The sequence below is a fragment of the Nematolebias whitei genome, chromosome 23 (assembly GCF_014905685.2).
Source record: "Nematolebias whitei isolate Nwh7 chromosome 23, NemWhi1, whole genome shotgun sequence".
NCBI classification, from domain to species: domain Eukaryota; kingdom Metazoa; phylum Chordata; class Actinopteri; order Cyprinodontiformes; family Rivulidae; genus Nematolebias; species Nematolebias whitei.
In genome coordinates this window covers 8,011,710-8,038,966 of record NC_056520.1, presented here as the reverse complement: position 1 = coordinate 8,038,966, position 27,257 = coordinate 8,011,710, and the positions used below count along the sequence as shown (strand labels likewise).

At 42.3% G+C, this 27,257-nt stretch overlaps 1 protein-coding gene across 1 annotated transcript in view; it reads right to left on the bottom strand.

Moving 5' to 3' along the window:
- The window catches only part of pard3ba (par-3 family cell polarity regulator beta a), a 216,863-nt gene that overhangs the window by 85,482 nt on the left and 104,124 nt on the right, over positions 1-27,257 (bottom strand). Inside the window, exons 17-19 of the mRNA XM_037696743.1 lie at positions 23,159-23,203; positions 4,290-4,505; positions 2,107-2,308 (exon numbers count right to left, since the gene is read on the bottom strand). Of these exons, the coding sequence (XP_037552671.1) occupies positions 2,107-2,308; positions 4,290-4,505; positions 23,159-23,203 (463 nt within the window). The remainder of the gene's footprint in view (positions 1-2,106; positions 2,309-4,289; positions 4,506-23,158; positions 23,204-27,257) is intronic.

Here is a 27,257-nt window from a genome sequence, read left to right as displayed (position 1 = left end):
GATCAACTCCAGTGTTCGTCACTGACCCCTCCCTTTCTCTTTAAAATCTGTTTTAACCGTCCAAAATCGTGTTTTTGGATCGTTAAAAGCAGCTACGCTGAGAAGCTAAGCTACGAGCTAAGCTAACAAGCCGACCTCTGGAAAAAAACTCCGTCTTGTCAAAGTTCCAAAATTCACGATTGAAACCCGTGCCTTCTTCTAAAAATGTGTTTTTCTCTGCAAAAAGAAGCTGAGAACTTGTTTACTGATTTTTTATTAAAAGCTTTGTGTGACAGATGCTATGCTAAAGAGCTCAAACCAGACAGAGCGTCCGCCATTTTGAGAACTGAAAAACAGGAACGAAAGTCCATGTCACGTCAAGGGGCCTCTCTCCCATTTTTTCTTAAAGAGACATTTTGCTCGCTCCCTCACTATCCATCCTTCAGTTCAAACAGTCTTATACTGCCATCCGGTGGTCAAAAAAAGGTGCTACACACAAAACACATTAACAAACATTTCTTCTTAAATTTTGACAATAATTACTAAATAATTGTTGTCAAATTTCGAACAATATAATCGTTTATCGCAATAATTTCTGAGACAATTAATCGTCCCAGCAAAATTTGTCCACGACAGGCCTAGTCATGTCAAAAAAATGTTCAGCAATGAACAGTAAACAAAAAAACATCCCTTTCGTTTTTATCAACATTTAACAACAGTTTGAAACAAGTCTGACTGAATGATGTAAACTGCAGACTGTAGAAGCTGGAAAACCTTAGCAACTGTTTTAGCTCGACAATGAACAAACTATATCATCGGCATAGAGACGTAAGGAGGCGTCAGGAATGTTCTGACCTGCATTACCATATAAATCGTAAAGAGACACTGTGTAGTAGAACAGAGGCAAGTTTTTCTTATTGTTTTGTCCAAGTTGGAGCAGAGTGACGACACTCAAGAGCAAAGGCAGCAGATTTTTCTACTGCCAGGTGCGATGGCAAAGTAATTAGTTTCCTCAAATGATCAGGGTGGCCGGTTTACAAATGGACTCTGGCTCTGGACTATTATTATGTATATTATGTCTATTTATGTTGCTTTGCTGTGGAAGGTTTTTTGATGCCTCAAACCGTGCCCCGTCTTGGACACGGTGTGAGAGATATTTTTTTATACCGTCTCTCCTCATGTTTTCTTCCCTTTTCTCGTCTAAGCAAAAATATTATCCTGAATAAGAATAAGAGGGCCGCGCTAATTAACAGCAGCTTTGTGCACTAGGTCCATCTTTCGGATGACAGTACGTACATGTTCTCGTTGTATCTCGGCGCAATGACAATAAAGCTTATTCTGATTCCATCCTGACATGCAGTGATGACAACACAAAGCACTTTATAATCGGTCCATTTTTTTGACAGGCGTATAAAAATAAAAAACAACACAATGCAGAGTCTGCATCATCTCACAGCTGCAGCATGCATTCCCCAGTCCGTGTATCGGTACTAATCAGTGAATTTTTAAATTCATAAATTCATCTATATGAAATGACGCTATGTAGTATGAAAACAATCCAGATCTTTACAAACTGGTTCGGCTCCTCTTGTGTCCTTCACGTCACCCTTGCCGTCCCTGCCCTGCTCCCCAGTCCCTGCCTCAACGTGCCAACATCTCTTCCATTACTGCCCTTGACACTGTGGCCGATTGGATTCTTATCAGCCATCTGTAGTCCCAACGCTCGGCCCGTGCTATCTCTCGTCACAGCCTAATTGAATCCCAAGTGTTGGAAGTGTGGTGATACACTGACCACATCGTGTCACTGCCAATAGATAAGGATTGCTGCTGGACCACAAATCACAACCAGGACAGGTTGATAAAGGGGTGACAAGCATTTAAGGTTGGTGCTGTGTCTGCAGGACTTTAGATTGAGAAATAATGGATACTCTCCATTACTGAGAAGGTTCCGTTCATATCCAATCATCCCATTTCCCATAATCCTGCTGTGCTCAGAGGGGTGATTGGTTGAAAGTTAACCAAGGGGAATGTAGGGCAGGTTATTCTTTTCCAGCATATTCTACGTTATACAAGAAGGATAAATTAAACGTTTGCTTATTCTGGGAGGGGGGGTTAAAGAGCTCCTACCTTAGCAGGCCAAATCCTTTCTTTTTGGTTTTCTTCTCCAGCTCGTCCCCATAATCCTCGGCTTTTTTCTTGCCTTTGCTTTTCTTCTCCTTCTTCTTTGCTTTGGTTTTCTTTGTTACCTTCTTCTCTTCGTCCAGATCCTGGCGAGAGGAAGTGCTGGCGGGTGTTTCGTTGCCTGAGCTGTAGTCGGACCCGTCGTCGTCTAAAGGAGGGGGGGTACACAGGTCAAAGACAGACAGGGAGGCGTGGTAAAAAGGTCAGAGTAGGTCTATAGATGGACCTGGTAGAAATGTTCAACAAGAGTACTGCATGCGGTAAATTATACGCCCATTGACAAACTGTTATACAGCAACCGATGACAATGGACCAATTACCTCGAAGCAATACCAGCTCAACAAAAAATATCTATTGAATGAAAAAAAAACAGAAAACTGTCAATGAAATAAATCTGAAAGTATATAACTAATGGCCATAGAAGAAAAATCAATCTGACCCTGACCTCAGAGAGTTCAAGACCCCATATATTGGTGATGCATTTATAAAGTTTTATTAAATTATATTGGAGAGAAGCTGTGGCCTAGAAGAGCAAAGACCTTGCTTGACATTTGACCTTGCTTTGTGACCTTGACTTTGTTGATGAGAAGGGTATATAACCCCTCATACAGTAATGGTTCATATGCGCATGAAGTTTCATTAAATTGTCTTGAGCATGTCAGAGGTTATGATCCAGACAAGGAAAGATCTTATTTGAACTTTGACCTTGATTTTTGACCTTGGTGATGTTAAGGGTAAGCAACCCCTCATTTAGTGACCATTCATGTGTGTATGAAGTTTCATTAAATTGTCTTGAGCTGGTCAGAGATTATGATGCAGACAAGCAAATACTTTATTTTACCTTTGACCTTTATTTTTTTTACCTTGACCTTGGTGATGAGAGGGGTATGCAACCACTCATCTAGTGATCATTCATGTGTGTATGAAGTTGTGTTAAATTGTCTTAAGCTGGTCAGAGGTTTTGTTCTCAACAAGCAAATACTGTATTTTAACTTTGACCTTGATTTTGGCCTTGATCTTGGTGATGAGAAGAGTATGTGACCCCTCATCTAGTCACCTTTCATGAGTGTATGAAGTTGTGTTAAATTGTCTTGAGCTGGTCAGAGGTTATGTTCTCAACAAGCAAATACTGTATTTTTAATTTGGCCTTGATTTTTGACCTTGACCTTTGTGATGATAACGTATGCAACCCCTCATACAGTAATGGTTCATATGCGTATCGAGTTTCATTCAATTGTCTTGAGCTGGTCAGAGGTTTTGCTCCAGACAAGCAAATTCATTATTTAACTTTGACCTTGATTTTTGACCTTTGTGATGAGAAGGGTATGCAACCCATCATACAGTGACCTTTCATGTGTGTATGAAATTGTGTTAAATTGTCTTGAGCTGGTCAGAGGTTATGTTCCTGACAAGCAAATACTATATTTTAACTTTGACCTTCATTTGTGACCTTAACCTTGGAGCTGGGGTGGGGCGAAAATGCCCGAGACACTTCGTCTAGCGACGATGCACAAGTGTAAGATTTAATTTCATTAAATTATCTTGTGCGGATCAGAAGTTATGGGCAAAACAATAGAAAGTTTACAGACGAATAATAAAAACTGAGCTGTGTGTCAGATTTGATTTAAAGCATTAAAATACACTTTCATGAAGGATTTTTGAGTCTAACTCATGCTAAATTGAAAATATATATTTGCAACTTTCTATTCACATAAAATGTCTATTTCAAATTGCAATTGTACCCAGCCATATGTATAAGCTATGGAGAGGTGAAGCATAAAAAAATGCTGTTCTAAGATATAAAGTTGTTCTTTCCAAATTGCTGAGTGGATAAAATCGTGTAGCATTTCATTAAAGTACTTAGGCCGAGCACCGTCTCCTGTCTTGGCAGGCCTCTGGCTCTTTTTGAGTGCCAGAGCGTTATAAAGCCTCAGGGTTGAACGTCAGCATTGCGGTCTCTAATTTAAAATTGATATAATGCCCAGAAAGACTTCTATATTATAATATCTGCAGTATTAAAGAGGCACATTCCCTCTGGTGCGGAGATCCGTTTCATCTTTTTTCTTGTCGAGTGGAGAAGTTCAATCCAACTTAAAGTCTGTTTTAAAGTCAAAATTTAAAGTTTTTACCATCTTCCGATGGACCGTCGTAGGATTTGTCGATGGCGATGCGGAAGCTCTGGTTGCATCCTCGCCCTCGGACCATGTGTGGGCGTGGGCGGTGGATCGGCACCTGAGCTTGGCTGTGCTTGTGCTTGGCCTCGGACACGGCGGTCTGGAGGCTCTCCAAGGAGCTGGACTTCACGAGACCAAGGGTTGGACCCAGCGCTTCTTCGTATGAGAAATCTTTGAGAGAAAAGACACAAGGAAGAGGATGAAGTTCTGAACAGATGCACCGAATGGAAACTTTAAAGGACTTCAGCATTTGTGGGGAACGTGAAGGATGAATGGTAAACACTCTGATACAAAGTGATAATTTACAGAAACCCCATAATCCCTTTAGAGCAGGGGTGAGAAATATGTGGTACCAAAGGGCCTAATCAAGATAACCCAATCAAAGGGCGACTTGAATTGAAAAATCTCTATTTAATACAGATGATCTGGAAGACTTTTTTTCAGGCTTTATCTTGTTGTTCCCCAAAACTCTTGGTGAATAAAATACATACTTTATGTCAACTGGGTCTTGTGACGATATATTAGCCTGAATATGCAACAAGACCAAAAGTCACCCATCTATTATCTTTTACCCGCTTCTTCCATTTTGGGTCACGGGGGTCACCGGTGTCCGTGTCCAGTAATCACTGTGCGACGGCCGGGGTACACCCTGGACAGGTCGCAAGTCCATCAAAGGGACACAGAGACAAACGGGACAAACAACCTCTCACTCACACCTAGGGACAATTTAGAGTTACCAATCAGCCTAACAAAAAAAAAAGTCACCCATTCATCCATTATCTTCTGCTTATTCCCAAGTCGGGTCGCTGGAGAAGCAGCTTGAGCAGGGAGGTCTAGGTCCACAGCCACCTCTGCTGGGAGACCGCAAGGTGTTTCCAGGGCAGCTGAAAGACAGACTCTCAGCTGATCTGGGTATTTCCTAGCGTCTCATCCCAGTTGGACATCCCTGGAAAACCTCTCGAGGGGTCCAGGGCCCATCCTTACTAGATGTCTGAACCACTTCAACTGGCTCCTCTGGATGTGGAGGAGCAGCGGTTCTACTCCAAGTCTCTCCTGGAAAACAGAACCTTGCACCCTATCTCTAAAGGAGATTCCGGTTACCCTACAGAGGAAACTCATTTAGATTGCCGCCTGGATCCAGGATTTCGTTCTTTTGGTCACGAACCAGAGTTCGCCACCATAGGTGAGGGTAGGAACGTAGACCGACTGGTAAAAAGAGAGCTTCCCCTTGCAGCTCAGCTCCCTCTTCACCACAATGGACCGGCACAGACTCCACAATACTGCAGAAGCTGCACCGATCCGTTGTGGATCTCATGCTCCATCTTTCCCTCATCCGTGAACAAAACCCTGAGATACCCTAACTCCTCCACTTGAGGCATCCAAAAAATTATACGTTGGCTTTTTGGAGTCTTGAAGTTTCAGTCTTAAACGTTTTTCAAGTATTTGTCAAAGTCGTTTATTGTTTTTTTTATTTAAACATCCTCAAGTTTCATGGATAAAACACAGCTTTTAATTGAGTTGTTTGTTTTTAAGTTGTTTTATTTTCAACTAAGAGTTTGGGGGGGTTCGATGGAGATTTTCCAAGGGCCACTTCTGGCCATCGGGCCATATGTGGCCCACATCTGCCCTGGAGCACTTTAACTTCCATTATTTTCTAGCCTTCAAACATTTCTCACTTTACATAACGGAGAAAAGATGGAAAAGGGAAGCATGGCTGAGGTTTCCTCTGAATTGGATATACAGCCGCTGCTAAAGTGAGATGGAATAATCTTATTGAGATCATAGGCTTTTAGCAAAATCCAGCCAAATGCTTACAAAACATTACATTTGTACACATCTCCTAGAGTTATACTTCCTTATTTAATTAACGTGCATCTGCATTAAACTCTAGAACCAACTCGCTCTACAATGTAATTTGGTTTCTTAAAAACTGCAATAGCTGGAAGATGATAGTCCAGAGGAGCAGGAGAGGATCTTCCGTTAATATTTCATGCTGTTTGCGTGTCACAACTTTCACTGCATTACCTCCGTGTGTAATTGATCGCTGGTAAGTGGCTGAAACATGTGGACGTTACACTCATCAAATCTCCAATGTCCTTTTTTAAAAACACTCACTGAATCTGTTGCAAGAAGAATTTCTCTTGCAACAACTCTGTGTCTACAAAAGAATCGCCACAAAGAAGAAAAAGACCTCATTGTGGTCCTTTTCTAAAAGTTTGCATCTTGTGATTATATAAAACGAGAGGGCAGTAACTGCCGCCAAGAATGAAGACTGTTAGGAGAAAGGAATATCGGGTCTTGTGATTGTGCTAAAGGATAACACTTGGTTTGTCCTCAGGTTGTCCAGTTTACTCACAGATTGGTGTCATGGTATTATCCACCCGTCAACAAGTTGGCTATTACACAGCAATCTATAGCAAGACTTTTCAACCAAATTACTCCGGGGGCCACAGTTACTGAAAGTCAAGAGCTCAAGGGCCAGACATCCAGCAGTTATTGTCATTAAGAAGTTTGTTTTATGGTTTAAAATAAAGTTTTATTTAATATGAACCCACTGGTGGGCCGAACTGAGGTCATCCGAGGGCCTGATTTGGCCCCCGGGCCACCAGTTGAATAGCACTGATCAATAGGAATGGTCTGGACCTTGACCTTAGCTGGGGTGTTAAAAAGTGTATGCAAAATTCCATTTATTGTTGATACAAATGTGTATCACGTTTTGTTCAATTGTCTTGAGCAGATCAGAAGTTATGGCTATGAAACAAATAGTGTGTCTCTTTGACCTTGATTTGTGACCTTGACATTAGCTGGGATGATGAAAAGTGTAAGCGACACTCAGTCTAGTGTTGATACAAATGTGTATCGCGTTTTGTGCAATTTTCTTGAGCGGATCAGAAGTTAGGGCCCGAACAAACAAAACTTGTAACTTTGACCGTAATTTGTGACCTTGACCTTAGCTGGGGTGCTAAAAAGTTTACGCGACACTGTTTAGTGCTGATACAAATGTGTATCACATTTTATTCAATTGTCTTGAGCAGATCAGAAGTTATGGCCCTGAACAAACAACGCTTGTATCTTTGACCTTGATTTGTGACCTTGGCTGGGTTGAAGAAACGTGTATGCAACACTCCGTCTAGTGTTGGTACAAATATGTATTACGTTTTGTTAAATTGCCTTGAGCAAATCAGAAGTTGTGTCCCCGAACAAAGCTCGTAGCTTTGACCTTGATTTATGAACTTGACTTTAGCTGACGTTATAAAATGTACATGTGACATTCCATCTAGTGTTGATACAAATGTGTATCATGTTTTGTTAAATTGTCTTGAGCGGATCATAAGTTGGGGCCTGGACAACCAAAACTTCTTGTAACTTTGACCTTGATTTGTGACCTTGATCTTAGCTGGGGCCATAAAGCGCTGTACTGTACAGTACTGTAGCTTTACACACATATCCAAAAATATAAATCCTAAGAGGAAAAAAGAAGGGATGCAGGAGTTAGAGAGGTAATCTGGTAGAACTAGGGAAACAAAGGATCATGGGTGAACACAGATGGGGGACCAAATTAAACCATTGTCAGGTTTGGCCTCCAAATAGAGAGAGGAGGAGAGCAGTGATGGAGGAGGGAGTGAAGTCCATTCAGCCAGAGGTTGGAGAGCAGAAGGAGGTGCCAGGAGAGGATGGAGCAAACAGGAAGAGAGGAAGTAAATGTCACGACCAGAAGAAACTGAAGGACAGGTGAGTAAGGAGGCTTAATTCATCAGCGGCGTTTTCTGAAACGGAAAAGGAACGGACTTCTTGCATCATAGCACTTCACCTTCAGATCTTAAATAAAGCCCTTTTTAAATAAAAAAGGGTAAAAGTGAAAGCGAAGCAGCGATCGAGTCAAAGGGGGAGGAAAACTAAGCCAAGCGTCGCTGCCTTTTAAGTCTCAAATTGACTTTCTGAGAGGAAGTGGGATTTATGGCGAATAAGGGGTTATAAATAGAGAGGCGGGAGCGCTCAGGAATAAAACGCTCAATTTGAGAGACAGGATTTGTGTCACAAATGTAATTACGGCTGTCCAGCTCACAGCCTGATAGAATTAAGCTCCTTGCCAGGGCGCCGCGGCACTATACGGAGAAGCCGTGTGTGCCTGAGCACATGCATATCCATTACAAAATGTTTGAATCTGCTTCCAACTGAAAGAAATAGTCACAACCCTGCCAGTGTGAGATAGCCGTGTGTGTCCTTGACCGCCTTAGATGAAACGGAAATATGAGAGCAATTCTCTTTTGCTGGAGCGTGTTTGGGTGCGCTCGCTCCATGCAAGTCAGCCGTCTGCGGCTGGAGGTAAATGAATAATGAGGGTTTAATAGGACGGACGAGTGCGGGGAGAGGTGGCTATCATCGCCAGCTCGATCCAGTGGAGGGTGAAATCAGCGTTTATCACATATCGCTGCCCGCTGTGCCAGCAGATGCTCTCGCGGACCCGCTCGCATCGTGTCTGCCTGATTGCCGCTGATTCAAGCTGGTGCACATATTTGACAAACAACCGAACAGCCAAAAAAAATGTCCGGTTTGACGGGCAATGCCCTTCACAGCTGCAACGCTCCTCAATCCAAGATCAAGCTTTGAAATTGTGGTTTCGTTTTTTAGATCACATATTAGCGGACAGTGGGTTTCAGGAGCGGTTTAGATACACACGAAGGCCAAATAACAAAAGAAAAGTTGACGTTAAGATTATTCTAATTTACCGTTACTGATGTGAACATTTTTTCATATCGTCTAACGCAACAGTATCCCATCATGGTCCTTGAGGCCCACTATCCTGCATGTTCTACAGGGGTTTTTTTCTCCGTTAAAAAACCCGAAACCCATTAATAATTGACTCAAATCATGGGTGTTAGAGCAGAGAAACATCTAAAACATGAAGGATAGTGGCCCTCAAGTACAAAGATTGGATAGTACAAGTGTAGAACACTTGCTATAAGGCAGATGTGTCCAATCCTTGTACGCGAGGGCCACTATCCTGTATGTTTTACCAGTTTCCCTGCTCCAACACACCTGATTCAATGGTTAAATCACCTTTTTGAGTTCTGTAGAAACCTGTTAATCACTTATTGATTCAAGTCTGGTATGTTGGAGCCAAGAAACATCTAAAACATGAAGGATAGTGGCCCTCAAGGACAAAGATTGGATAGTACATGTGTAGAACACTTGCTATAAGGCAGACATGTCCAATCCTCATACACGATGGCCACTGTCCTGTATGTTTAACCAGTTTCCCTGCTCCAACACAACTGATTCAATGGTTAAATCACCTTCTCGAGTTCTGTAAAAACCTGTTAATCACCCATTGATTCAAGTTAGGCATGCTGGATCAGAGAAACATCTAAAATGTCCAGAGTAGTGGCCCTCAAGGGCCAAAACTGGACACAACTAGTGTGGAACATTTACAGTTAGGCAGGGGTGTCCAATCCTGCATCTCAAGGGCCACTATGTTTCCCTGGTTCAATGCACCTGATTCAATGGTTGAATTACCTCAAAGTTTCGCAGAAGAATGTTGATCATTGGTTCAAATCATGGATGTTGGAGCTGAGAAACATCCAAAACGTGCAGGATAGTGGCCCTTGGAGACCAGGATTTAACACCCCAGGTTTAATTCAGCTGGAGAAGGTATCACTTCCAACACCATACCTGCCTTATTCAAGGTGTGGCCTGCTTCAGTTGCTCTCTCTCCTGCTAAAATGAACTTCATAACATTCACAACTCAACTATACAAGATAGACTAGAGAGATCCTTCATTTTCCAAAATTTAGTTAGTAGGAGCCCCTGAACAGTGTAGCGCTTTTAACATTTTTGTATTGTTTTCGACAGCATAATAGCAATAAATGACACTTGGAAATGAATGTCAAAATTTAGTCACCAAGAGTTTTACTTATGTCTTAATTAAATCATAATTTATTCTTTATTCTATTTATTTTGGCACAGCTTGGTCACCGAACGCTCTTAACATCGTCTTACATTTATCACACTTTCTGACTTGGGGAACAAAATCATGAAAGATTCAAGACCCTTGCAAATGTTTATAGACATATTGGAAATGTCTAAATATCATGAAACCCTTTTTATAGTTTCTTTGTGAACGCAAAGCCTCTGGATGATGAATCTTTAACAACCTCCGCAAATGATACTGCAGAAAAAACAGTTATCTCCAGGATTTACAATACGTATGGAAGAACATGGTAATTAGTGGTACCTGCAGTGTAACGCCAACAGGTAACGTCTCCACACAGCAAGATCGACTGTGCAACAATCTTGCATAACGACGTGTGTGATTTGTAGATTGTGACATCTCCAGAGTTCGGCTGCATTAAGCGCACAGCAGCGTGGTCTTTGCCTCGAGTGTCGCTGCAGGGTCTCATTTCACTGAGAGGGACTGAAAAGGCTGATGATACTCTATCATGCTGCTTTGTTCCAGAAAGAAAAAAAAGACCCACTTTAACAGCATCAGTGATATTCCTGCACCAATGACCAATTTCCTTTCAGCTATTATTTTAAATGCTCTAGCATCTTAATATGCAGCCATAAATCAAAAACGCACACCATCAGTGGACATCTAAAACTGTCTTGCACAGTGGTGGAAGGCTGATGATATGGGCTGGTTTTCAACCTCAGGACTTGGAGTCATGAAGTCTATCAGGATATCTGTGTACAAAGAGATCCAAAAGTCAAACGTAACGTTTGCCAGTTGAAGCTTGGCTCAAACTCTTGTCGTGCAAGAAGAAAAGAATCCAAACATCATGAACAAATCTGAACCAGAATAAATTAAAGTACTGCAAATGTTTATTAAAATGATGTGGCTGAAGGTTAAAAACTCTTGCAGAAGATGATTTCTACAAGATTCTGCTGCCAAAGGTGGCTCTAAAACTGTTGGGTGTGTTAAATTTCACACACTCCCTGTGTGTTTAGAGTTAAAAGAACAAAAAACAAGACGGAATTTGTGCTGATGTCATCTCTTCGGTGAGGAGGTGGAACAATGGGTTTGCATTGATCCGGGTTCGGTCCCCGACCAGGGAAATACATATTACTTGGGCGGCACTGTGGCGCAGTTGGTAGAGCTGCCGCCTCATAGTGAAAAGGTCGCCAGATTGAATCCCGGCTGGGGGCGTTTCTAGGTGGAGTTTGCATGTTCTCTCTGTGCTGCGTGGGTTTTCTCCAGGTACTCTGGTTTCCTCCCACAGACCAAAAACATGAATGTTAGACTTAGACTGACTGATAACTCTAAATTGCCCCTAGTTGAGATAGAGAGGGAGAGAATGGTTGTCTCTTTTGTCTCTTTGTGTCCCTGTGATGGACTGGAGTCCTGTCCAGGGGGTACCCTGCCTCTTGCACAGTGATGGCTGGACATGGGCACCAGTGACCCATGTGACTCGAAAAGGAAGAAGCGGGTAAATATGATGGATGGACGAAATTTGTGCTGTTATTTTTAGGTTGCCATCCCTGGTATTAGGACCTAAAAAGAAGCATGTTATTACTCTGTTACTGCTGTATTTGAAAGATGTCTAACTGCAGTAAAGAACGTTCATCCATTCATCATCATCTGCTTGTTCCAGAATCTGGTTTTGGGGGCAGCATCTTGAGCAGGGAAGTCCAGACATCTATCTCCACAACCACCTCTTCTGGGAAGACTCCAAGATATTTCCAGGCCAACCAAGAGATGAAGTCTCTCCAGTGTGTCTTGGGTCTTCACTGGGGTGTCCTCCCAGTTGGACATGTCCAGAACACCTCACCAGGGAGGCGTCCAGGGTCCATTCTCACCAGCTGTATGAACCACCTCAACTGGCTCCTCTGGGTGTGGAGGAGCAGCAGCTCTACTTAAGAGTCTCTCCTGGAGAAGTGAACTTCTCTGCAACCCTCCAAAGAAAATTCATTTAGACCTCCTGTATCTCTGATCTTCCAGTCACTACTCCGAGTTCATGACCATAGGTGAAGGTAGGAACGTAGACCAACCGGTAAACAGAGAGCTTCTCCTTATAGCTCAGCACCCTCTTCACCACAACGGACCGACAGAGTCCACAATACGGTGGAAGAAGCACCAATCCATTGGTCGATCTCACGCTCCATTCTTCTAAAACTGAGATACTTGAACTCCTCCACTTGAAGCAGAACCTCACTCCCATCCTGGAGAGAGCAGTCCACCCTGCATGGTATTTAAAAATGTGAAATTGGTTGCAATACCAAAACAGTTCAATACTTACTTGTGCCTCTTTCATTTTTGTATCCCAACCCTCAGCCCTCTTTGCTAGCTTTAACCATCAGTAGCCATCAAAGGTAGAGAGAGTCCGTCCGACTGGTTTATTGCAGACCCAACAATTCTTTGCAATGGCAGAAAATCTGACATTTTATTTGCTTTGGTACAAAAAAAATAGTCCAGAGAAGAAATCAATCTCTGAACCTGTATGCCAAGAATCTCCGCGTGCTCTCAACAGGTAAACTGGACTACAATGCAGCAAGAAGTCTGGTAGAAAAGTGGAAGAAAGGTTGCCACGGTTACAAGAAAGTGCCCCCTTCATCAAAACAGCTGGGGGTAGCAGAAGGGGGTAAGGTTTCTGATGGCTGACAAGGCATTACCATGGAGACACTTTGGCCAACAATCAAAAGAGACGAGGTTATAGGTCTTAAATAAAAACAGGTACAACTACAGTTAGACAAGCACAGAGCTGTGCACACTTTTCAATCTCATGTCTAATCTCAGGATCAGCCAATAAAATGTGCGGCCGTTGTTCAGGAAACCAGTAAAACGGGCCCCGACCTGCGCTCTGCTGTAAAAACACAAAGCTCATACAGATCCTCAGACCTGTAAAAGAAAAGGCTTATCTCGGTGTCACGGCGTTCACTAAAGGTTACCGAGCATAATTTTAAATAAACACCATAAAGTCTTACAAGTGAAGGTTTCCTTCATCGTTATTTCTAAGGAAAACAAAAGATAAGACGATTTTGATCCATCCCAGCTCAATGCACGTGCAGTTTAAAGAACTGATGTCCATTCATAAAGAACTGGGAGTTTTATTAATGCTGTCAATAGATTAATTGTTCTGAATATGGAGCTTTAAAAGCTTTGAGAAGCTCTGGGATGACACATGGTGTCACAGGATGAAGCTCACGTTGGCGAGAAACCGGTCTAGAAAGGTCTAGAAACAGGTCCAATCGTCAAACAGAATGTTGCTTGTCCGAGGCGGCGCAGAGTAACAGATTCTGATGAGTGGAGGGAGCAATTTGATCCAACAGGTGCAATAGAGGAGCCAGGGGGTGGCCAATGGTGGCCAAAGGTTAATATTCAGCCACCCCAGTCATTTGAGAAAACTATACTTTTTTTTTTCTTCTTTCGGCTGCTGCCTTCTTCAGGAGTCACCACAGCGAACTAACTCACACGAAGACTTGGTGATTGTTTCTTCCATTTGGTTTTACTTCAAAGTTCTGTTTCCTTCTTCCAGTTTTAACTGCAGCTACTTTGACTTCCAGTCAGTTTTCTACAAAACAAACAATACAGATGTGCTAGCTAAAAGTACCACATTAACATTTTTTACTTAAGTAAATGTAAATAAGTAGTTGCTTTTAAAATACTTAAAGTGTTAAAAGTCAAAGTACTTGCTGAACGCATTACTGAATGAAATGGTCTATAATATCATTAAGTATGCCTACTGTATGTATATTTTCTGTAATACATTAATAGGGTTGTGTCATTTTAAAGAACAATGCTGCAGATAATACATGTTTTTATTGTGTTTACTCTGTGACACAGTTCACACTTGGACTTGTGATTCTGTGCGTCAAAATTTCAGGAAAGAGTTAAATGCCATTAAGCAAAATAAGAAAGAGGAATGTTTATAGCTTTGGAAGTTTTTATTTAACACAAAGCAAAACCAATGTGTCATTTTAAGTGCAATAAACACATTAAGTAAAAGCTGTCTGAGTGATAAAAGGAGCATTAGACCTAACAAAGAAATATCTGATCATTTCAACTACAGTTTGTCATCAACTCTAGTTAAAATACTGTCTAGTCAACCTTGTAATGGGTCAATACTGAACAATATTTTAACTTCCTGACACTATTTTCAAAACTTGGACTTGAGTGTCGAGTCATTCGGAGACATCTCTTGACTCCTAACATCATGAACTGACACATTTTAATATTGCAGCAAGAATTTTTTGTTCCAAGTCCAGAAGAAGTTGGTTTTCAAAGTTTTTTGAGTCCAGTCTGGCTCTTTTGGGAGAGAATCTGTTCTGCTGTACTGAATAGTCTTTCAATAGTCTTTCAATAATATTTCAATAGTCTTTCAATAGTCTTAATAGTCTTTTAATAGTCTTTCAATAATCTTTCAATAATCTTTCAATAGTCTTTCAACAGTCTTTTAATAATCTTTCAATAATCTTTCAATAGCCTTTCAACAGTCTTTCAATAAGGCCATGGGATGGTGAGTATCTTCTGGCTGACTCTCCGTGGTGGAATCCATTTTGGGTGTTAGCGGTGCTGCGGGTGTGTGCAGCTCAATGACGTATAGACTAGAATATGCGTCGTTGGTCCAGCTCTTCTTGAAGGCGGGTCTAACGTTACCCGCTCACTTTGCGGTGATTCAATGGACAAACTTCCCTCTCACCATTGGTTACTTTCAAACTAACGAACAAATTAAAAAAACACAACGTGAATGTAAAATGTAACGCAACGCATTATAGAAATGTAGTGTAGTAGAAAATACAGATACTTAATGTAAAATGTAGGGGAGAAAAAAGTCCAAAGTACCCACATTTCTACTTAAGTAAAGTACAGATACATGAAAAATGTACTTGAGTACAATAACGAAGTACTTGTACATAGTTACATCCCACCACTGCTAAAAAGCTACAGACATAGCACTCCGCTGCTCTCAGGCCTACCTTGAGTACATAATTTTGTTCCGCTTCATGTACCACATGTGACGCGAATGACAATAAACTCGACTTGAACTTGAATTATAGTCCAAATTATGATCTAAGGTTTAATTACCGTAATTGTAATTGCAACCGTTATTGTTCAAGTTGTCCAGTTCACTAGATGAACCGGATGGTATTTCCAAGTCCCGTCTTCGCTCCATGAAGGGAGACAGAAAAATGCATTATATAGGAACTAATTTTAAATAGGAATTATGAACGACACAGGTCTAACCGACCTACTGTACTATTATTGTATTGCACTGATTGGCAGTAAGAAAAAAACAACATATCAGCCATCGTGTAGGTTAAATGCTACGCTACAGCAACTCTCCTCTAATGACCCGACCTAAACTGGGATCTCTTCATGCAGCTGTCCAGCTGGTAAATCAAATCCACGTAATGGCCAATCAAAACTCTCCTCCACTTAAAGACTAGCTCAATCATCGTCACTATCTGAATGCACTCAGCTCTAGCAGAGCTGGACGCAGTAAATGTGTTTAGCTGTTTAGATGTAAGGTGGAACGCAGACATATGGGCTGTATGTATTTAGCGTCCACCTTGAGTAGCTTTAATAAATGGAGAGGACTTGGAAGGCCATTTCATATTTCCTGCCTACCTCTGTGATATGGCAGTTATGAGGGGGCTGGGGGTGCAGAGGAAAAATGCTTGCCCCTGGGAGAACTATGAGGCACATGGTTATCTAGGACTGTAGATGTGACGTATTGGTCATAAATTATGATTGCAATATAAAACATGCATAAAACTACCTCAAAGTTATGGTGCAGCTCTAAATAAAATTGACACACTAAAAGACAAAACCTCTCTGATGAGAATCTGGTCAGGAATTATTATTTATACTTTCTACAAATCATAAATTAAATGCACTAGAAAGTCAGGTGTTTCCATTTTACATTGATTTTGTTGTATTTTTAAAAAAAGAGTAAAACGGTAAACAATCATTTAATATAATTTCTTCATAATTCCTATTATTCGTCACGGTGGCTCAGTTGGCAGAGCTGTTGCCTCTCAACAAGAAGGTCGGGGGATCAAATCCCGGCCCGGGACCTTAATGGGTGGCGTTTGCATGTCCTCTCCGTGAATGCGTGGGTTTTCTCTGTGTACTCCGGTTTCCTCTCACAGACCAAAAACATGCAAGTTAGGCCAATTGGTAACAATAAATTGTTTCTAGGTGAGTGAGAGATTGAATGGTTGTCTCATTTGTCTCTATATGTCCCTGTGATGGACTGGAGACATGTCCAGGGTGTCCCTGTGATGGACTGGAGCCCTGTGCAGGGTGTCCCATGGACGGACGGACGGACGGATGGACGGATGGAAGGATGGATGGATGGGTGGGTGGGTGGTTGGGTGGGTGGGTGGGTGGTTGGCTGGTTGGGTGGTTGGCTGGTTGGGTGGGTGGTTTTTGGTTCCTAAACTCAAATTATCCAACAACAAGCAGCATGAAGATGTTCTCCATCGCCGAGGGGATTTGAATAATGAATGTTTGTAGTTCTGGAGATGAGTGTTTTTCTGGACTGGAATTGAACAGTGAATGAAGTTATACCGAAATGTTTTTGGTGCAAGATGTTCAAATGGAGGAGTTATGTGGTGGAGAACTGAGGTAAACATTTTTTCTCGTCTTAGGCGGCGCAGAGTGACGGACCCTGGAGAGTGAGGGAGTAATTTTACCCACCAGAAGGGGCGGAGCCAGGGGGTGGCCAATGGTGGTCTTGGCCACCACAGAATCATGTTTGGCCACCCTAATAGCAACCCTAATCATTTGAGGAAACTATACTTTTTTTTCTACAGTAACTCGCATGCAGACTTGGCGGTTGTTTTTACGCAGGATGCCCTTCCTGACAACCACAGAGCTACCACAGCCCTCTGTGTGAAGCAGAGAGCTGCCATCTAAGGTGCTCGGTGGAGCAGATGGAGTGGGTTAAGGGCCTTGCTTAGTTTCTTTGAAGGATAGAGGTGGCCAGGAACAAATATATATACAATACCATTTTATTTATAGAGCACTTAAAACAGCGACAAGGCCAACCAAAGTGCTGTACAGACAGAACAACAGGTAACACACAAAGCAAAATACAATATACTATACATATATAGTGGTGGCCATCTTAGATTTTGACTTTGCAACTTGCAACCCACTATTGATAAGGACCTTTTTCCAAGAGCTGGAAGAGGTGTCTGCAGAAAGAGATGTCAGGGCCTCCCCGCTCAAACCACTGCTCCCATGAACCGACTCCAGAACAAGCAGAATATGATGGATTAAAGAAGAAATGGTAAAGTGGACCTGCCATGTTTAATAACTTGTGACACATTACACAACCACCCATCCATCCTACTAACTTGGAGCTTGCTCTGAAATTAATTCCAATATAAAATCAACAAAATACTGAGAACAAAGACAAGTAGGCCTGTCATGATAACAAATTTTGCTGGGCGATTAATTGTCTCAGAAATTATTGCGATAAACGATAATATTGTTTGAAATTTGACAATAATTAGTAATTGTCAAATTTAAGAAGAAATGTTGGTAAATTTTTGTGTGTAGTACTTTTTTTGACCACTTGGTGGCAGTATAAGACTGCTTGAACCGAAGGATGGATAGTGAGGGAGCGAGCAGCGTGTCTTTAAGAAAAATAGGAGGGAGGCCCCTTGACGTGACATGGGCTGTCTCTCCTTCCTGTTTTACGGTTCTCAAAATGGCGGACGTTCGGTGTGGTTTGAGCGTAGCATTTGTCAAACAAAGCTTTTAATTTAAATAAACAGTAAACAAGTTCTCAGCTTCTTTTTGCAGAGAAAAACAACTTTGAACATGAATGCACGGGTTTCAACCGTGAATTTTGGAGCTTTGTCCCGAAGTCGGCCGGTTAGCTTAGCTCGTAGCTTAGCTGCTTTTAACGATCCCTAAAACACGATTTTGGACGGTTAAAAATGATTTTAAAGAGAAAAGAGAAAGGGAGGAGTCAATGAAGGGCAACGTAGTTGAGCTTTTTGTCATCCAGTGTCCAGCAGAAAGAGAGAGACACGAAGAAACGATAAAGCCGATAAATGAAAATTAGGTCGATAATTTTCATTTATCATGCGATTAATTCATTTATTGTTTATCGCGACACGCCTAGACAAGACGTGGAGTAAATGTCTGAAATAAAATGAAGGGAATAGTGAATGAGGCCATCCTAAAGACTAAGTACTAATGCCATACAGGGCCACACGTACTGATGAGCGTTTAGCCAACAAGACGATGAACTCCAAAGACAATCGTCGCCGTCTATAAATGACCAGGAGAAAACATTCAATGAAGCTAAAGACCAAAAAACACAGAAATGCAGCCAAAACAGCATTAGGCTCATCTCCTCCTGCGACTGCACACACCGTGTGAGTGTGGATATCTCGTGTGAGGATGAGTGGGTGGGAGTTTGTGCTGGATGAGCTCCCAGGTGTGTTGTAAGAGGGCAGCCTGCTGCCTGAGGAGATGTGAGACTCTACAGGAGCAAACTGGAGGAATGAATGAAGGAATATCTTGTTCATTACTCCTCTGGCTGTCTGCAGGGTGTTCACACACACACTCAGAGTTTCCAAAATCAGTTGGAAGGAGGAAACTCCAAGACTGGAGCATGTTCACCATAATCACATAAGACTGGAACACATCCAGCGGCAACAGAGCAAGGGGGGAAAGGGGAGAGGGACCCTAAAAAAAGGATCAGTCTGTTGAGAAGAAGAGAACCAAAGCGAAAATAAAGAGAAAACTGGATGTAGAACAGAGAGGAGGATAAAAAGGCAGAAAGGGAGAATGGCGTTTTGGGATTGGGAAGATGCTAAAAATGGGCGACGAGCTGGCGACAGGAGATGAAGAGGAGCCGCGAGGAAGACGTTTCCGCCAAAAAACAAAAGGTAAAAAAAATTCTACATAAGATGCAGAGGCACGACAGAAAAAGGAAGGGAGTGGGGAAAAACGTGATGGAGGGAAGAAAGGAATGAGAAAACGAGGGAGAGTGCACCTCAGAGCAGGAGAGGAGAAAAAGAAAAAGGGTTTTAGCCAGATTAAAGAAGCCAGGCGAGCCTCTTAAGACCATCCGCCTAATGAAATATGTCAAAGCCCATAAAGAAACAGTAAGGCCATTTAGTGAGGTGGGCAGCGGCACTCGCGTTGGGGGGGGGGCACGGCACAGGAAGCTAGGCAAACACGCCGCGTCAGCAAAAAGACGAAGAACACGCAAAGGCCCCGTCAATAAGCATTAGCCGAGACGTCAACCGGAGGGAAGATGAAAAGAGAGGAAAGGCAGGAAGAACGGAAGGAGTGGATCGCTTTATTTATCGAAGACCTTAGTAACCCTGGGATAATTATAACGAAGAGAGGGGAGGGGGCGGAGCCACTTGTAGGAATGCTGAGTATGGGGAATCTGAGCTGAGCGTCGGGACATTTGTATTCCACGAACTTTAACGGCTGTTTCAGGTGGATTTAAGAGGTCGTCCCCAAAATAACTCGGACAAGCCTCAAATTAAATGTAGTTCACAACCTAAACAAGCAGTACAACAATGTCCCCCGTCCCTGAGGGGCCTGAGTAGTGGATGTTTGTAGTTTTGGAGATGAGTGTTCTTCTGAACTGGAACTGAACAGCTCAACCTACAGGTTTATGGTGCAAGATATTCAAGTGGGCAGGGCGCTCACCTGTTCCGTGATTTTTGGGGTCACCGTTGGTTAGGCAGGGCACCCTCCGTGTATAATGGTTGGCGATACACTGGTTTTCCTTTTGTTTTATTTTTTCTTGTCCAAGGCAGCGCAGCGTGAAAAGATCCTGGCAAGCGGAGGGAGATGTTTTATCTCCAACTAGGTGCGATGGAGGAGCCGGGGTGGGGGGCTGGCGGGGCCAGTGTTGACCTTGGCCACCCTAGATTAATCTTAAGCCTTCGTAATTATTTGAGAAAACTATAATTTGAAGCAATATTGACACTACAGTAGTCCCTCGCTTCTTTCGTTTATCGCGGACTCGCTCTATCGCGTTTTTTCAAAATAAGAGTGGACATGACGCACAATTGGTTGATTGATGGATGAGCCGCACGACTGGCATGGAATTTTTATTTAAAATATATTATTTAGCACCTTCTGCAGCTTTGTGCAGCCCATACTGCTGCAGGGTAAACTCCCTACTGCAGCCGAACGGCTGATCAGCTGTTCAGCGTGCAGAGTTGAGAAGTGGGCGTGGCCAAGAGCACTTGCAGGTGGCAAAGAGCAGAGGAGGCAGGGAGCTGAAATCACGACTAAGGTCATTTTAATTTACACCTAGATGCAGCCCAACACCAAAACAGATGTGGTCTTATTGCCTATTTTTTAAATGGTCCAGCTCACAAAGGTGACATATATACATATATGGTGGCAGCCATCTTGGAGTTTGACCTGGCCACCCAATTTTCAAAATGAACCCGTCTTTCACCTAGATCATCTCAATTATTTTCAAGTTATTCTCACAATACGCACGGACAGACGGACAAGCAGACGGAAGGTATTTCAATTCCCCCCTCTTCGCTCCACGATGATGGACAAGTAGACCACAGAAAGTAAGACCGACAACAGTGTGAGCAAAATGTCTAAAACAGGTTGAATTATGTCTCTTTTTTGGTTTCTGCATAACACACTTTAAAGAGATCCTGTCAGCCAGTATGATATGAAAGATGTCTTTCTTTGTGTTTTCTGTTCTTGAACTATGAACACTCTCATATTAGGAGAATAATAGCTCTGAAGTGCTTCAACTCATCACTGTGAGGAAAAAAAACATTTATGTGCCAGTTTGTCTTTGAGCAGGCATTTTTCAAATAAAATGAGGCAGAATGAACAAAATTAAAGAAACTGATGTAATCCTGCTGCTGTCAGCTGGGTGAGGACTGAACGCTACAAGCTTTTTGATGGTTCTGAAGCAGCAAGAGTTCACACCCGGGTTTGTGTCTCGACTTTGTCACGTTGGTTGTGGAAAGAGGGAGAGTCCCAAGAATAGTTAAATAAAAAGGTTACATACATAAAAATGAGATTGGATAAAATAATGAACAAATGGCGTAAAATTTGAAAAACAAATTAAGTACATACAAAAATGGGTCCTAAATATTGAAAATTTTAGAAAAAAGATGGATGAGAAAAACTGAGAAAAGATGAGATAAAATGAGAAACTATACAAGTTTTTATGAGAAAATAAATGTATCATAAAATTTAAAAAAATCTAATGAATAAGACAAAACAAGAAAATAGATTTAAAATAAACAGTAAATAAGAAATTTTTGAAACTAAGAAATGTGAGAAAATGAGATGAATTACTGGTAAAACTGCAGCTAAATGAGAAAAGACAAATTCAGAAGAATGACACTGAGAAATGTTGAGACAAAAAAAAGAACCGAAGAAAATGACACCATCTTATAAAAAGAGAAACAAATGTACTATTAAAATCATGCGCCTCTCTGTTCCGGTGTTCCACAAGGTTCTGTCATCGGTCCTCTTCCATTTATCATTACCTCTTTCCACTTGGAAACATTTTTTGAAAACATAATATCCAATTCCACTGTTACACGGATGACACCCAGATCTATCTGTCCACCACCCCCACATGCACCCTTCCACCCACCTCGTCCTCTGACTGCCTTTATGATATCAGATCCTGGTTCCCCAGTAACTTCCGCAAACTAAACAGTGACAAAACAAATTTCTTCACATTGGCGCCAAATTCACTCTTGCAAAAAACCGGCAACTTTTCCATTCTCATCAACCACTTCAGTTTCCCCCTCCCCCTAGGTCAAGAGTCAGGGTATCATCCTAGACAACACGTTATCATTTAATTCCCATATCGGTAACATCACTCGTTCAGCTTACCTTCATCTCCGTAACCGCTCGTCTTTGTCCATCCCTGTCTGCCAACAGTGCTGATGTTCTGGTTCACTCTTTGGTCAGAGCCCACCTAGATTATTGCAACTCAACATTTTGGTCCTTAAACTCCAATTGGTCCAAAACTCTGCCGCTCTAGTCATCTCCAGAACCATTTACTCATCATATAACCTCTGTCCTGCAGAATCTTCAATGGATCCCCATTAAAAATCACATTTCTTACAAAATCCTGTTCGTCACCTCAAAGTCCTCAACAACCTCATCCCTCAGTATCTCTCAGAACTTCTCAACATCAACACACCCACCTGGACCCTCAGGTCCTCACATCACTCTCATCATATTACCTGTATTTAACATATGTTATGTATGTTTATATTGTTCTTTATAATTTATTGTTTTAATATTTTGTTTTACTACATTCCATATTGTATTTTACTGTAGGGTGTCCTCGAGGGCCATGACCGGTGCCTTCAAATAAAATTATTATTATTAAAAACAATGATATAAAAAAATGGTAACACAAATAAGACTAAAGAAGAAAACAGATTTAGATTAAAGGAAATTGAAATAAAGTGAAATATCGGGAAAATTGTGACAAAATGAGAACAATAACGTGTAAAAAAAAAACAGAAAATGAAATAAGAACATCAATCGAGAAAAACTGGATTTGACGAAATGAGAAAATGAAAAAAAATTACAAAACAAAGATAAGGAACGAAAAAAAACTGAAAAATTAGATCAAATAAAAAAAATAGAGACAAAAGAAATTACACTAAACAAGATTTAACATAGATTTAAAAAATGTGCAACAAAACAGGAAATTAAGAATTAGATCAAACAAACACATGAGGAATGAGAATTTATACACAATGCTGGTTTGTTTTTAGTTCGATTTACTGGATAGTAAAGCAAACAAGATTAAATCTGTCGATTTGTATGTAAAATAAATTAAAAACATTTGAATTAGAGCTTTTATTTACGGTGATTTGATCAAACTCACCATTTCTGTGACCCACCAGTGATCCAACGTTGCTCTCATCAGCCACTGGGACAAGAAAAAAAAGAGTAACAAAACTTATTACCCGTTAATGCACCAAAATTATATTCTGAAATACAAAGCAGGTGGCGCCCGTGTTCATAAAGGTGCGGGCGAACGCTGGAAATGAATCCCTGCAAACCGCGGCGACGACACACCGAGACAGGAAATGAAAAAGCAGCAAAATATAACAAAAGCAGCAAAATAAAGACTAGGATTGTGCGAGAAAATGAGAGCAGATAAAGATGAGACAACTAATAAAAAGGAGAGAAAACGAGCGGAAATCCAACCTGGAACCCGACCGTCAGAAGCCGCCGCACGTGCTGCGTTTAGAGGAAATAATTGGTTTCCATTAAAGCTGCTTTTTCTCTTAAATAATCCTTTTCATTTTTCATGAGGTCAATTTTCCCTGCAGACAGAATAAACCGAGCGGGGGAATGATGTAATGAGACTACGCGTGTACAAAAATACACTTCAACTGGAAACAGCAAAGAGGAAATAAAAAGGGGTTTTGTCTGCGCATGTGAAAGACAAAATAAAGCTTCCAAAGTTTGAAACTACAAAGTATTCCCGGCCACGTGACCTTAAACAGATAAAAAGCTTCATGTTGGAGAAGAGAAGAGAAAAGTCTGCGTGGCTAGAAGCCAGCTTAGTCCTTCCTGCTGCAGTGGAAGGCCAAAATATAAAACCCCAATTTTAACAGTTATAAAAACGATGTCGCGCAGGGTCACAATCCTGCAGTGGAGGCGGAAAAGTGGAGGAAGAAAGAAGCGACAAAGATAACATTTTCCGGCTTATAAGTCACATATGTACAAAAATGTCTAATAATATGGAAAAATCCATAAATAGGTTGCTTTGCCCTGTACGTCGCATGTATCATGCATCACCGCTGACAACCGGGAAACGTGGGCCGGTGTTGTGCCAAAAACCAAATGGCGGCTGCGGGAGCGTGTGCGCGAGGACTTTAACAAGATAAGCACCTAAAACAATGATTTCTTTGCTCGACTTTATAGCAAAAGTGCGTCTCAGTTGAACTTTTACTTAATAAACGCACTTTAATGGTCAAATGAGCTGCATTTCAGCGGGGCAGAGAAATGAAGCTGATTCAGTTGCTCCAAGCGAGCTGGACGAAGGTGGCAGGCTATGGCAAGCCGATTGTGTCATTAATAGCCACTTTTAACTATTACATGACACAACGGCATGCCATACTACTTGAGTGCCATCTAGCGGCTGAAAATGGTAGGTCGATGTCCCCGTCTCTGAGGGATCTGAACAGTGAGTGTTTGTAGTTTCAGCAATGAGTGTTTGTCTGGACTGGAATTGATCAGAGAATGAAGTAAACCTAAATGTTTTTGGTGCAAGATATTCAAGTGAGTGACGGATCCTGGAGAATAGAGGGAGGAGTTTTATCCACCGTCAGGTGCAGTGGTGGAGCCAAGGGGTGACCAGTGGTGGGTGAACATTCAGCCACCACAATCATTTAAAAATATATACTTTAAACAATATATATATATATATATATATATACATATACACAAACGTGTGTGTAGGGGGAGTGGAGGCACAGAGGTTAGAGAAAGTGGGCCTGTGATCGGAAGGTCGCCAAACCGACATCTACATGTGGGTGGGAAAGGTGAAACACCCGCACCTGCCTCCACCCTCATTGCCCCACCCTGGGCCCTTAACCCCCATCATCTGCTCCCCTGGGTGCCCTAGATGGCAGCTCTCTGCTCCACACAGAGGGCTGTGGTTGCGTCAGAAAGGACATTCGGCGTAAACATAATCGGCACGTCTTGGTGCGAGTGAGACGGAGACTCGTCTGTGTAGCACGCTAGTTTAGCGCTGCATTAGTGCCGGCAGTTGTTGACCATGGGGGGGGGGAGGGGCATGAGAGGAGCGGAGCGCTACGTCTGTAGCTTTTTAGCTAGTGCATCTATATTGTTTGTATGTTTTGTTGAAAACTGACTGGAAGTCAAAACTAGTTGCTGTTAAAAGTGGAAGAATGAAAAAACTTTGAAGCAAACTTGGAACAGATTTGGCGAAAAGAGGCGCGCGGCTGAAAACTAGAGTACATTTTGAAAACGTGGTCGTTGTGCAGAAAAGACAAATCACTCAATGTCGAATAGATCACCGTCCTGAACCCGAACAGCGCTGCAAATTTCCTGCACTTTATGCAATTTGAAGCCAATATTTGTTCCGAAGCAGTTTTCACACAGATAAAACGCGTCCTCCTTGATGCTCGTTAAAAGTTACAATCGATGCCAAAGATCCAGTCCCCCGGCACAAACAGAGTAATGTTGTGTATGCTGTTCAGTGTCAGGAGGGTGATCAGTCTTACATCGGCGAAAATAAACAGCCACTGGCCAAAAGGATGGACCAGCACTGAAGAGCAACACCATCAGGCCAGGACTCTGCGGTCTACACTCATGTCCAGGCCAGAGGAACGATGGTTTGAGAGGAGTGAAGGAAGCCATCTTTGTGAAGAAAAATCATCCATCATTTAACAGGGGCGGAGCCTCCATGTCCACCTGTCCCCCTCTTACATCACTCAGCCCTCTGCGAATAACAAGCAGCCATCAGGGCACTAACGATGAGTCGTTTGGCTGATGGTCCTTGATCATATGAACAGCTAGTTCCGGATGTCACCAACAAACTGGTTGATCCACTATGAAAAGGTGCTATTTATAAGACTGAGTTTGTTGCAGCTCCTCAGACTGAAGAAGTCCTTTGGATAAAATATGAAATGTTTCAACGAGAAGAAGCTGTCCAGAGGACCTAGGACCCAGAGGACTTAACTTTGTTAGATTACGATCGAGTGTTTTTTCATGAGAACGTTATCGTGCGGTGCACTTTTGGTGACAAAGTAAAAAAAACCGCACGCATAAAAATAAAAAAACCCACCAGAAATATTTTTCAGTTTGGTCAGCGATTGCTCCAGCTCATCTCGACATGGGTAAAGGACTTGTGAGTGTGTGAGTCAACACACTGTTTGCTCAGGGTCAATAAAAGCTGCTCACCTCCTCCTGTCAAGTGGTGTTTAATAAAAAGCTAACCTCTAACGCTGCGACTCGAGCCGACAGGTGACGACCTCTTCCGAGGAGGGAAAAAAAACAAAAAAAAAACACGTATGTCTCCTTAAAATAAAACACGTCCTGGCAGGGTCAGCGTCCGAGGTCCCGCACGTGTCCCCGGCTCCTGCCGTCTTTACACAACCGGACGCACGCAAAGCTCGGCTAACCGCTTCATTTCACCTCCGAGTGCTTGAGACGGGAGCGAGGACGAATGGAACCGACGCGATACGACAGAGAGATTGAAATGGAGAAAGGCCAGAGATGGAGATGGAAGAGAGGTGACAGATAGTGGTGGGTATTGGAGTGGGTCCTCGGTGGGATACAGCACACTGTGTGTGTGTTTGTGTGTGTGCAGACACCCTTGTCCGTAATGAAAGCCAATCAGCCCAGGTGGTGGAGGGGTGTGCTGCAGGAAGAAAGCCAATCCACTGAACCTAATGAAGCGGGATTGGAAATCACACGGAGGCACAGAAGAAAGAAAATGGATAGAAGAGTCGGAGAGCGATGAAGTCGTCCGCTGAAAAACAACCGGATGAAAGAAAAGATGGAGCTGAGGATCGGAACCAAAAGCAGGGATGAGGAGGAAATGAGGAAAAAACGGGGACGATATAAAGAAAGGTCAGTTTGGGTTAAAATGAGGAAATCAGCCTCGTCTTCCTCACACACACCTGTTTGTTTCATTCGCTCACAAATACAGAGGGTGCACACATCTGCACGCACACGCCAGCTTGCAGGAACACCCCCCCCCCACCCCCCGGGGGGGCTTTATGGGTTCAGCAGGTCAAACCCCTCAGGGCTGAGGATGATAGGCGTGGAGCACAAACCACAACAAAGAAATGCACCGATAAGAAGCTTCGGGGTCCGCCATTAAATCGGCGCTTCACTTCGAGACTGCAGTGGTTTTACTTCCTGCCCGAGACGACAGTGTTTTTTACTTCCTGCCTTAGACTGCAGTGTTTTTTACTTCCTGCCCGAGACTGCAGTGTTTTTTA